Raw genomic sequence first — 13,827 nt, forward strand, 5'->3', positions numbered from 1 at the left:
GTTAAATAGAGGAAAAAATGGACACCCAGAGAAGTAAAGGAACTTTACCTATCGGCGTTAGAATGTGAAACTAAGTGGTAAGATGGTTTGTATTCTATTTTGGTTAGAGAAATAAAGAAAAATAAAAAGAGTATATAGGAATTTAACTAGATTTTAATCTCATAGTGAGTCAGTCATGTTAAATTGGAGCCAAAAAAGCTAATGTCATGCTAAGCTTCATTGAGAAAAGTAGTGATATCCAGAACAAGACATATGATAATCCCATTATAATTTGCCCAGGTTGGTTCCATTTTAGGAAAGGCCTTTGGCAATCTTGATCTCTTCCAGAGGAAAGTGACCGGTAGTAAGAGGTCTGGATATAATGCCTTATCCTACTTAACTGGTGGACATTGGAGATGGTAAACCAGGAGAAGCGAAGATTTAGGCATGCTTGGGGGCATGATACCTAACTTTGAGTATTTGAATAGTTCTTTAGAAAGGGAATACTTTTGTTTTGGTTGGCTACCAAAGTCAACTGGAATTCATGAGTAGAAGTTTCAGTTCTATATAAAGGAAAACTTCCCAACAATTAGAGGCCCCCAAAAGGGGAATGGGCTACCTGAGGAGATAATGAATTCCCTGTCACTGGAGGACTTCAAAGTAGAGGGTCAAAATCCAACTTGTCAGGCGTGTTTTAGACGGTGTTTCTGTGTTGATGTTGGACTAGATGACCTTTGAGGTTCCTTTTGAATCTGTATTATGAGGGAGTAGTAAACAAGTAAGTTGAAGCTTGATTACTGAGCACTTGAATATTTGTCTTTGTAACATGTTATAGCTTGTAGTAGGATTTGTCTTGTTTTGAAAATTCCCTGTACTTAATTCACATAATGAATCTGTATATAACAAAGGGGATAAATTGATGCCATGTTTGTCGACAAGACTTTTCTGAGAACAAGTAGTAACATGACGAGGCTCTAGAAGGAACAAAAGTGGCTGGGAGAGGGGAAGCTGAGAGAAGGCAAGGTGCTGGGAAGAGAACATCCAGCTATCTTCAGGGAGCTCAGGGGTATAACTGGAGAGAACACCTTTTACAGATGAGGAAACTAGGGCTGCAGCGTTATTTTTTTAACACCAAACCCAGGCTTTTTTTTTCCTTTCTTTTTTTTTTTTTTTGCTATACCATCCTGCCTTGGGCCTGAATAAACTTAGGTTATAAGATGCTGAAAACATGTTTATGTTTGCAGAGCCACAATTCTTGACCTTTGGGAAATTGTGCCCAAGGGCCAGGTCTGCAGAAGGGTTACTATTTGACAGTGGTAGGGCATAGGGGCCTTTCCAGGGCCTTACGTTCCCCAGAGATGGAGGAGAGTGGGAACTTGTACACTGGGAAAACAGAATGGTCTCTTAGTTGACCAAGGCATAGCAGTGATGTTTCATTCACCCTTTGATTGGTTTTTCTGTTTACCTTTTATTTAGACTCCAAGGTATCAGTCAATTCCAAGATAGTAATTGTCACTGCAGGTGCACGGCAGCAGGAGGGAGAAAGTCGCCTGAATTTGGTCCAGCGTAATGTGAACATCCTGAAAATGATTATTCCTGATATTGTAAAAAATAGTCCTAACTGCAAACTGCTTGTTGTTTCTAATCCAGGTCAGACATTTTACATTTTTACTGTTTAGAAAGACCTTCCTGTATTACCCCTTGTGAAAAGATAATCCAGGGCAACTTTCTAAAGAGATTTTATTTTTTAAATGTTTGCTTCTTTTACACTGCTAACCCTATTATCTACAAGGATTTTATTTACAGAAAACATTATTCTTAACTTTGGCAAAGGCCTTTTAAACCAAAATACTCCCTTATTTACTACAACTTTAAGGAAAATCTAAGGAAGTTCATAAAAATGGAATAAGAATACTTAACCTACACTGAAGTCCTCCTCCACTATCCATCTTGCACTTTCCTGCCATTGAAATTAGGTTCTTTAAGGACAATTATGTAGCTACCTGTAGGGTCTACCTGGAGCTGGAAAGGCTTTGAGTATAGGCCAGATGATGATATAAATCTGTCATTTGAAAATCTGTCAATCTAAGATCAGTGTGAAGCAAGGATACCCATTATCATCATTATTATTCAATAGTGTACTAGAAATGCTAGCTACAACAATAAGAGAAGAAAAAGAAATGGAAGGAATTAGAAAGCAATGAGGAAACAAACCTCTAACTCTTTGTAGATAATATAGAGGTATATTTAGATAGATCCAGAGAATTAACTAAAAATCTAGTTGCAATAATGAACAACTTTAGCAAAATTGCAGGATATAAAATAAAACTGCATAAATCATCAGTATTTCTATATGTTACCAACAAAATCCAGCAGCAAGAGATAGGAGGAGAAAATCCATTTAAAATAACTGTAGACAATAAAAAATACTTGGTAGTCGGCCTCCCAAGACAAACCAGGCACTATGTGAACATAATTACAAAAATTATAAAACACTTTGCACAAATAAGGTCAGATATAAACAATTGGAAAATATTATTTGTTCATGGGTAGACTGAGCCAATATAATAATAAGAATATATAATAAGAATAACAATTCTACCTAAATTGATTACTTATTCAGTGCCATACCAATCAAACTACCAAAAAAGTATTTTATGGAGCTAGAAAAAAATAGTAACAAAATTCATCTGAGGAATAGAAGGTCAAGAATATTAAGGAAATTGATGAAAAAAATGTGAAGGATGGTGACCTAGCTGTCTCAGATCTCAAAGTGTATTATAAATTGGTAATCATCAAAACAGTCTGGTACTAGCTGAGAAATAGAGTGATGGATCAGTGGAATAGATAGGTACTGGTGGTGGTGGTGGTTGTCCTTTGTCTTCGAAAAGGACCAAAATGATGTCACCATTGTAAAGTGAAATTTCAGTGTGTTTGATTGTGGCTGACCAATACGAGCTTGGAATGCTCTATCACAGGTTGGGTACAGATAGTTCATATGAATATTTGATTAGTTACTACACTGTAACTATAATACATGAGCATAGTAATTTGGTTTTTGATAAAACAAAGAACCAAGCTTTTTTGACATGAATATTTGACATAACTATTTGAATTAGTTTATCTTAGAAAAAGACTGTTTCTAATATTAATTTTCTGTTTTTAGTGGACATTCTGACATATGTCACTTGGAAGCTGAGTGGCTTGCCTAAAAACCGCATTATTGGAAGTGGAACTAATCTGGACTCTGCCCGTTTCCGTTTCCTAATTGGGAGTAGGCTGGGTGTCAATCCAACAAGCTGTCATGGTTGGATTATAGGGGAGCATGGCGATTCTAGTGGTAAGTAAATAAAACCTTTGTTCTATAGGCTTTCTGAAAGGTGTTTTCTTTAAGCATCAGACTAGATTATTAAATTCAAACTTAAAACGGGTTTTTCTAATTCCAGGAGATATTTAGGAACAGGATAGATTGCTATTTGGCTAGAATGAGTTGTTAGGAAACCTACCTTTTAATAGGAGATATACAAAAGCACAGATTTGGTCAGGGGATTAAGAATATACAAATACCCATCATGCCTTCCTTTGTAACAAAGATTAAAAAGGAAAATGTAGTTCAACAAAATCAGCTGACACAATTTGTCTTAGAAGCATTTGTGTCAAACTCAAATGGAAATGGATCTCTAGGGCCAAATATTGACTTAGAAAACCACAAATTAACATTTATCTATGTTATATTTTTATTCTGTTAAACATTTTTCAATTACATTTTAATCTGTTTCTGACTTCACTCTGGGGTTTTGCCAGAGGAGAGCCAGCCACAAATTTGATATCTCTGTCTTATAGCATATATAGGATTCTATGCCCATAGTCCCCCACACCTACATTGAAGGGAGAGAGGTCAGGACTAAGTCTGATCTTTAAATTATGTAGTTATTATTTATGTAAATTGTATAATTAATATTTTTATAAAACCATTTTTCATACTTGACATGTTTTTAACCTGTTTTTCTAGCACCATTCTAGATATTATGAGGGGCACAAAGAGTATAAGTTATAGTCTTTGCCTCTATTAAAGACTAGCTGTAGGAACACAGTGAATTTATACTAAATATAAATAAATATAAAAAAATCTTAGATAATAGATAAATATTACATTTTATACCTGACTAGAATGTACTAGATAGTAAGAATTTATTGGAGGCTTAAGAGGGCTTCACAAAAGAGAAGAAATTAATTTAAGCTGGACCTTGAACAGGTAGGATTTTCCTCAGTTGATAAATGGCCAAAGGATGTGAACAGGCAATTATTTATATTAAAATTTTTTATTGATTTTTTTTTTTTACATCATCATAATTTTCCCTAGTATCCCTCACTCTCCTCAGGAGCCATCACATAGAATAAATAATATTTTTAAAGATTAAAAAAAAGAGAAAAGGAGGAAAAATAGGTATAACCAATTAACACATTGAAAAAGTCTGAAAACATGTGCAACATGTAGCATCTCTTCAAAGGGGGGAGGACATCCTCTCATATTTCTCAATTTGAGTCTTTCTTGATCTTTTAAATTTTGCTACATACACTTTTGATGTTTGTGTATGCTTCTTTGTTGTACTCATTGTTTATATTTTCTTGCATCTGCTTATTTCACTCTGCCTCAGTTCATATTGATCTTTTCTTCTCAAACAGGCCGTTCTTTTTCTCTTTCCATTTCTTTCTTTAATTAAACACGTCCCTCCTCAACCCACTGAGAAAGTAAGCAGTATAAGGCAGTATATAAGTAACCATTATACATGTGAAGTCATGTAAAATATATTGTTAGAATAATTAGAATCATACAGCTTTGAGACATCTATGAAGATTAACTTATTTCTATTATTATTAACTTATTGTTATGATAAATATGACCCCCTTGTTCAGTGAATGATTATCAGATATATTACCAAAGGAACTGAATTATATAAATCCTGAGTCTTGATATAAACAAAACAAGAAGAGAGAAAAAAAATTGCTGGTAAGTGGCACCTCATTAGGAATGGAGAGGCCTGTGGAGAAATGAGCAGGACATGACACATTATGAGTGAAACAATTAGACTGGCAAGAATAAGGGGTAGCTTTTAAAAACTTGTGTCCTCCCAAGAACATCAGGTGTACTCTTTGTGGTGAACATAGGGGAAGACATGAGCAAGAAGAATTAGAATCATCAAGCTTGGCCCTGAAGAAGAGAGAAGAAAATGCACTTCCCTCTTTTCTTTGCAGAGGGGGCTGCTGTGGTTATGGAATAACACATGTATTGTCACACAATTGATGGAGCTTTGCTGAATTTTTTTCCTCTTCTCTATTCTGTGTTACATGGAATGACTTTTCTTGAAAGTGGGGGTTTTATTTGGAAATGGGGGTGATGTAAAAAGAAAGTACCAATACATTTTTTTAAAAGTTACATAGGATAGACATCTGTGTATGGGTTGATGAAATCATACATCCATTGGAACATCTTAAAATTTGAAATTGATAGTAAAGGCCAACACTCTTCATCTCTGAAGATACTACACTAAAAAGAAAAGTCCTTTAAAGATAGAAGAATACTTAAATGGGTTGAAATTATTGAAGTCACATGAATAAATATGCTAATTCTGGAATATATTTCTCTTAGTGCCTGTATGGAGTGGACTAAATATCGCTGGTGTTCCCTTGAAGAATCTACACCCCAGTTTAGGAACTGATGACGACAAGGAGCACTGGAAAACTGTTCATAGACAGGTGGTTGAAAGGTAAAATTACAGTTACACATTGCTTAGTTCTTGAGATGCCTGAAGGGTACTTTGTGAGTACTTTTAAGGTAGAGATGGAGTGGGTAGAGTGATAAGAAGGGTCATGAATCAGGAGGCTACTGGAATAGTTCTAGGAGGCAGGAACAAGATATTAGCAAGATACTGACCATAAGAAAGGAGAGGAGAGGATGAATTTTCAAGAGATCTTGGCTGTAGTACTCAGAGTTAAAAATTGATTGAAAGTATTGATTAGAGAGATGGGAACGTCAGTATTTTGGGGCATTTGTCTGGACAAATTGATAGATGACAGTTACAAAGATAAAAAAGAAAGCCAGAAGAGGGTGGTGTCATAGAACCTAAAGGAAAGTAGGGAAAGAACTTCACACAAAGAAAAGAATGGTCAGTACTAATAATAGTTCATATTTGCATAACACTTTATGGTTTGTAACATTGTCAAAATCGTAGAACAGTTAAAGAGAATGGAGGAAAGGGTATCGTATTTTGCAACCAGGAGATAGTGTTACCGACCCCAGAGATAACAGTTTCAATGGAGTAGTAGAAATAGACACCAAATGACAAGGAGTTCAGAAAATGAAAGAAGTTTGACAGTAACAAGAATGAAAGAAACGAGGCAGCTTGAGAATAAATAATAGGGGTCAGAGGTAAAGGATTTTTGTTGTGATTTTTCAAGTTGATTGAGACCTGAGTATGTTGGTAGGTATAGGAGGAATAGCCATCAAAGAGGGAGAGATGAAAATTTTAAGAGAAAAAGGGATTGATGGGGAAAGATACCAGAGGAGGCAGGAACGGATACAAGCAAGGACAAAAATAGAGGGCCTGGATTTGGTAAGGGGAGATAAGAATCACTCATTTATATAATGTTTTAAAGTTTACAGAGAGTTAACTCTTTCTTAGAGGTAGGAAGAAAGGATTATAGACAATAGTTAAACATTTATTTAGTGCCTGCTGTATGCTAGGCACCAATGATTCTCAGATATAAATGAGCTTAGCTTCTACTGAAAGGAATACAACTTGTCCAGAAATGAATGAATACGAGATATATACAAAATAAATACCTTATGACTACGTGCTGGGGCAGCATTAACAATTTGGAGACTTAAGAAAGACCTCTTGAAAGAGGCGGCACTTGAGTTTATTTGTCAAGGGTGTCAGATGCTCCAAGAGATGGAAATGAGGATGGAAGTAGGGAAACCAGTTAGGATGCTATTGTAGTGGTCTAGTCCTATACCAAGGTAGAGTCCATGGGAACAATGAGAAAGGGTCAGATGTGAGAAATGCTATGGCAATAGAAACCACATTTGGCAAATTGGTTGGATATGTAAAGGGAGAATAAAGAATCTAAAATACTAATGAATGCAAATCTGAGAGACTGGAAGGATAATACTGACTTTAACAGAAACAGAGAAGTTTAAAAGAGGGATGGATTTGAACAGAGAGATAATAAGTTGTTTTGGACATACCGAGTTAAAGATGTTTATGAGATATCAGTTTGAAATGTCCAGTAGGCAGTCGTGCTCAGTGAGTACTGTTTTTTTTTTTATACCTGATATATTGTATTTCTTACCATCATAGTGCTTATGAGATTATCAAACTGAAAGGTTATACTTCGTGGGCTATTGGCCTGTCCGTGGCAGATTTGGTAAGAACTATGATGAAAAACCTTAGAAGAGTGCATCCAGTTTGCACCATGATCAAGGTACTTAAAGATTTTCATCTTCCTAACTTCATCTTTTCTGTTAATTGTATTATTTTTATGTTGTTCGTTCATACCTGAAACTTTGCAGTCATCTTTCATTCTTTCCTTTTCTCCTTGTGATCCCATTCCCTTTTAAATCTCATCAATTGTATCTCATAAGTAATTCTGCTTTCCTTTCTATTCCATTCCTATTACGACCAAAATAGTTTTCTTTTTGAATTATTGCATTAATCCCTAATTAACCTCCTTGGCTTCATTCTCTCTCAGTCTTCTTATATACTACAACAAAGTACTATTCCTAACAGCACAGATGTGATCATATCACTCCTTTGCTTAAAAACCTTATGTGACTCCTCATTAACTACTAAATAAAGTCCAAGCAGTTTGACCATGGTATTAAAAACACTTCACAGTCTGTTATCTACCTTTCTGCCTTCATGTAGTTAAGTTCCCTAAACATATTCCATGATTTTTGCTTCTGCACCTTTGCTTATACCATTACCTATACCTGGAATTCCTTTCTCCTACATTTATATCAATTGAAACCCTATCCATCCATCAGAATACAATTCAAATGCTACCTTCTCCATGTAGATATCTCTTATTACCCCAGCCGATAGTTATCTATTCCCTCCTTTGAACTCTCGTAGTACTTGGTTTTTTTCTATTTTATGAACAACAACACAAGATTTTGATGGATAATGTTTTGTATTTTATCTAGCTTGTCTCTCCTCTTAGGTTGTAATTTCTTTGGACAGTGGGAAAGTGACTTTAATTTGTCTTTGTATCTTTGACAGTACCTCGTCCAGGAACTAAGACATAAGAAGCTTTTCTGCTTGTTTTCTTGAGTAATATTATAACAACTTCATCTTTACAGAGACAAAAAAGATAATAAGGGAAATAATAAAAAATAGGAAAAGAGGGGGCCATAAAACTTTTAAATTACATTTTGATACAGCAATCTTCACTTGATCTTTGATACTGATTAAAAAATAGAAAAGTGGATTATTGGAACAGAATAGATAAGCAAGACCCAGAAGTAAATTAATACAGCAGCCTATTGTTCAGTAAACTCAAAAATGCAAACTCTTGAGGGAAGAACTCTCTATTTACAAGAATAGGTAGAAAAATTGGAAGGCAATTTGACAGAAATTGGGTTTAGACTAGCATCTTCCACCTTATAATCATAATAAGCTCCAAATTGGATATATGACCTAAAGTAAGAGGTCATATTGTAAAAAAAATGAAGAGGAGAATGGAAGGGAGATTCTTTTCAGAACTGGGTAGGAGAAAATTCTTTTAAAAAATTTGAAGGTCCAGGTTATGAAGAACTTTGAATACCAGAGGCATTTGATCCTAGAGGAGCCACTGGCATTTATTGAATTGGGATGATGGAGCAGATTAATTTGACAGTTGAATGGATGATGGACTTGAGTGCAGAGAGACTTGATGCGGGAAGACCCAATCAGCAGAGTATTTTAATTGTTCAGGTATGATGATGAGGGCTTGTACCAGTATGGTGGCAGTGGCATTTGTAAATAGAAGGTAGAATCAACAACACATGGGAACTGATTGGATATGAGAAGGAGTGAAAGTGAGGAGTTGAAGTCTTGGTTACTTAGAAGATGGTAGTCCCTTCAGCAGTAATAGGGAAATTAGAAGGTTTTGAAACAAAGATAATGAGTTCAATTTTGGACTTGTTAAGTTTAAGATGCCTGCAGGACATCTAGTTAAAAGTATTCAAGAGGCTGTTAGAGGAGGGACACTGGAAGTCAGCAAAAGAGCAGGGCTGGATAAATAGATCTGAGGATCATCTGCCCAGAGATGATAATTGAATCGATGGTGTCAGATAAGGTCACCAAGCAAAATAATATATTGGTAGAAGAGGGCCCAGTACAGAGTCTTAGAGGGAATATGTATGGTTAGTATGTATGGCCTGGATAAAGATCCAGCAAAGGAGACTGAGAAGGGGCAGTTAGGAGAACCAAGCGAGAACAGTATCACAAACAAATGAGAGTATTAATAAAAAGTGTGTGAGCAACAGTGTTAAGGGCTGGAGAGAGGTCAATAAGGATGAAGACTGAGGAAAAGTCATTGGATTTGGTAATTAAGAGACTACTAGCAACTTAGGAGAGACTATTTCAGTTGAATGCTGAGGTTGGAAGCCAGATTACAGTGAGTTAAGAAAGTGAGAGGAAAGGAAATGGAGGTACTAGTTGTGGATGACTTTTTCAAGGAGTTTAACCTATAAAGAGAGGAAAGAAATATAGAATGCTAGTTTTTGTTGTTCAGTTAGTCATGTTTGCCTCTTCATAACTGCATCCATCAACCACAGCACACCAATACTGTCATGGGATTTTCTTGGCAAAGATACTGGAATGGTTATTTCTTTATCCAGTGGGTTAAGGAAAACAGAGGTTAAGTGACTTGCCCAGGGTCACACAGGTAGTATTTGAGGTTGGATTTGAACTTGGATCTTCCTGACTCCAGGATTAGCACTCTTTCCACTGAGCCACTTAGCTGTCAAGTCAACTGAGTTTTTTTGTTGTTTTTTTTTAAGGATGGGTGAGAGACATGGTTGTATTTGTAGGTAGCAGAGAAACAACGAGTAGACAGGGAGAGACTGAAGATTAGTGAGAGAAAGGTGTGGTAGAAGAAGGACAATTCACTAGAGAAGGTAGCATGGAACTGGATCACTTGGGCATGTAGAAGAGTTTTTCTTAGCAAGGAGAAAGGCCACTTTATTATGTGAGATGGGTAAAGAATATATGGCAGAAGGCATCTGAGTGATGTGAGAGGAGGAGAGGCAATAAGAGGCAGCTCTTAGTGAACAGCCTAATATTTTGGTGACATGAAGCAAAGTTCTCAGCTAAGAGCGTGGGAGGAGGGTAAGCAATGGGAGGTTTTAAGGAGGAATAAAAAGGTTTTGAAAAGCCTCAGTTTGAAGGGGGACAGTGAATCCACTGGGGAAGTAAAAAAGGATTGCCTTGCCATAGTGAGGCCCAGTTGAAATTATGAAACATTTATAGTGTATCCAGTCATAATGGTTCCATGATTTTCTACAGCTTCATTTCAGCAGCATTAAATATTAATTATTAAATATTAATATAGGAACGAAGGCAGAAAATTGTGGCAAGTAATCCAAGGCTGAGATTTGGCAGGGCAAAATCAGTATATTAGTGTGTCTGTCTTTCCACAACTGGGAAATTCTTAACAAAATAAGGGATAAAGAAAATCATAAAAGATAAATACACAATTTCAATTACATAAAATGAAAAAATGTTTGCATGAATAAAATCAGTGCAGCTAAATAAGAAATTATCAAGCAGGAGAACATTCTTTGAATTTAGCATGTTGGATAAAAGTCTGATAGACAAGATATATAGGAAATAACCAGCTATAGAAGACAAGGTCATTTTCTAGTAGAGAAACAGTCAAAGCTTATTAACAAAGTTTTCAGGAGAAAAGCAAATTATCAGCATCCATATGAAAGTTTGCTCCAAATCATGAATAATAAGAGAAATTCAAATTAAAACAACTCTGATGTTTTATGTTATACTTCGGCAAATTGGCAAAAATGAAAAAGATCTTAAGAGTGTTGGAGGGGCTATGGAAAGATTAGGCACTAATAGTTGATGAAGCTATGAATTGGAATGACCCTTCAGGAAAACAAAATGGAATTGTTCTAAAAAAAGTGATTAAAGCATCCATACCTTTCACCCAGAGATCCTTATCTTAGGCATATCTTAGACCTACAAGGAGGTCAGAGATAGAAAGAAAAAATTCATTTATATTAAAATATTTCAGCCCTTTTGTGCTAGCAAAGAACTGGAAACAAGGTAGATGCCCATAGTTTAGGGAACGGTAAAACAAATTGCGATACATTATTCAGAGCTGAGGGGAGTTGTAAAGGTTGGTATTTAGATTCTTAATCTAGTATTTTCAATAACATAAAGACAATAATTTTTTTGAAATGTCAATTTTACAAATATAATTCAGCATACCACAGTATATTTCACATTAACTACATTAAATCAATCAAGCGTTTATTAGTGAAGTTGGAAAGGGATAGTTAATTGAGTGATACAATTTGGGAGTAAAAAACTTCAATAGGCCAGAAAGATGGATCATATCCAATATAATGAAATTTAATAAGGTACAACATAAAGTCAAGTGCTTTGGTTAAAAAAGTCAGCTGTACAAGTACGGTATAAGTGTTTTAACAATGCTTAGGAAATTGAAATGAGAGTGTGAGTGCAATGAGTTAGCATGTGAGATGGCAACTGAAAAAAATGTGGTCTTAGGTTTGGATGATGCTAATCAATCATAAGATCCTAGCTATGGACATGGAAGGGACATTAGAGGCCATCTAGTCCAGCTCTCTCATTTTACACATGAGGTTGGGTGACTTGACCAAAGTTTCACAGGTAAATAAATAGCAGAACCAGAATTTGAACTAGGGTCTTGTGCCTGCAAGTTCATCACTCTCCACTGCACTGAGATATACACCTTCTACAGTAAAAGACCTGGAAAATAACCTGTGATTTAGCATTTTCATTTTCTGGGCACCACATGTTATGAGGGATTTTGGTAAGCTGATACATGTCCAGAGGAGATAACTGGGATGGTGAAGGGGAGTGAAAGACCATGATAGCCAAGGCTAAGTTTGAAAGAAGCAGACAAGTTTAGCTTAGAGGGGAGAAGACCTTCAAAGGGAGTGATAGCCATCTTGTTGAAATAGATCAGTCTTGTTTTGCTTGTCCAGAAAGAGGAACTGGGAGTTATAATGGATAGAAGTCACATGGAGGTAGATTTTTAGTTTGAATGTAGAAAAATTTCTTAACAGAAATCAAATGGGTTGCTATAGGGAAGGTAGTTGGAGGTTTTCAAACAGTTTTATTGACCACTTTTAGGGGATGCCATAGAGACAATATTTCCAATGTGGGTTGGACTTAAGTGACCTCTGATCTCCCTTCCATCTCTAAGATTCATACTACTAGAGTATGGTGTTAGGTTAGCAGATTCTCTCTTGTGGTGAAGACCTTACTATTTGAGCTATTTCTGCATAGTTGAGGAAGGCAGACTGTGAAAAGGAGTACTGAGAAAGATCTGGTACAAAATCCCTCTCTCTTAATATTATTAAAATGAGTTCCAGAAAAAAAATTTTCATTTTGCCTTTCAGGGCCTATATGGAATAAATGAAGAAGTCTTCCTTAGCGTTCCTTGTATCTTGGGAAACAATGGCATCACAGATATAGTGAAGCTAAATCTGAATGCTGAGGAGGAACAACATTTAAAGAAGAGTGCAGAAACCCTCTGGGATGTTCAGAAAAATCTGAAATTCTAAAGTCTTTTCAGCAGACAGTATGAAAATAGTTAAAGAATTGTATGAGATGCACTACTCAAATAAATTAAATATTTCATATGATATGTGATTAAACACCAAGAGTAAAATAGAAATGTAAAACTATGAGCAAATTATTATCTTCTAATGTTAGAAATGGAAAATGGTCAAGAGGCTTCTGGTTTCCCACCTACAGTTTGTTAAAATCTAATGTTTTGTATATTGATACTGGATGACATTTTATCATGGAGTCCATTAAGTAGACAGTATAAAGTAGATCTAATCCCCAGGGTACCAACTGCCTGCCCCTTATCTGTTTTGCAATCATTTTTCAGTCTAGAAATGTCTCCACACTTATTAGAAAATTTCTGGTTTCTCTTCTGTTAAGTACTTCGTGGTGTAACCCTTTTGCCAGACTCCCTTCTGACATGCAGAGCCTGGATTACACAGAGAACCCTTCACTTTTTTCTGTCACACCTACCTATACCAAGGTGAACCTTTTGGGAACTTCAGTATGTGGCTTATTTTCCCCTTATCCAGATGAAACATGGGTACCTCAGCATTTAGCACCCAGAATCACTGAATCTCACAGTTGAAAGACCATCTAGCCTACACCTGAACAAGAATCCCTTCTACACATATCTGTCCTCCTATTGAGGGGAAACCCACTAACAAAGCATTCTATTTCCCACTTGGAAGACTTTCCTTGCCTTAAGTCTAAACTTGCCTTGGTAATTTCTACCCATTGCTTCAAGTTCTACCTTCTAGGGCCAAGTAGACTAAATCTAATATCATTTCCACATTATATAGCTTTTCTCACACTGATTGATTTTCTCAATTGGATTTATGCCACACTGATTGATACTGAACTGGTAGTCCACTAAAACTTTTTCACACAGACTGGTGTCCAGCTATGTGTCCTCTATCCCACATTTGTGAAGTTGGTTTTTGAATCCTCTTTTTGAACATTACTATTTATCACCATTAAATTAAATCTTTTTAGATTTAGCCTAGTGTTT

The 13,827-nt window shown here is 35.9% G+C and overlaps 1 protein-coding gene across 2 annotated transcripts in view; it reads left to right on the top strand.

Annotated features, from left to right (window-relative positions):
• The window catches only part of LOC140510776 (L-lactate dehydrogenase A chain-like), a 36,770-nt gene extending 23,846 nt beyond the window's left edge, over positions 1-12,924 (top strand). For both annotated transcript variants that reach the window (XM_072619664.1, XM_072619663.1), the window contains exons 4-8: positions 1,456-1,629; positions 3,146-3,319; positions 5,630-5,747; positions 7,341-7,464; positions 12,647-12,924. In XM_072619664.1, coding sequence (XP_072475765.1) covers positions 1,456-1,629; positions 3,146-3,319; positions 5,630-5,747; positions 7,341-7,464; positions 12,647-12,811 — 755 coding nt within the window. In that variant the 3' untranslated portion in view covers positions 12,812-12,924. The remainder of the gene's footprint in view (positions 1-1,455; positions 1,630-3,145; positions 3,320-5,629; positions 5,748-7,340; positions 7,465-12,646) is intronic.
• The last annotated feature ends 903 nt before the right edge of the window (positions 12,925-13,827 follow it).

Source organism: Notamacropus eugenii, chromosome 6, assembly GCF_028372415.1.
Source record: "Notamacropus eugenii isolate mMacEug1 chromosome 6, mMacEug1.pri_v2, whole genome shotgun sequence".
Classification (NCBI taxonomy): domain Eukaryota; kingdom Metazoa; phylum Chordata; class Mammalia; order Diprotodontia; family Macropodidae; genus Notamacropus; species Notamacropus eugenii.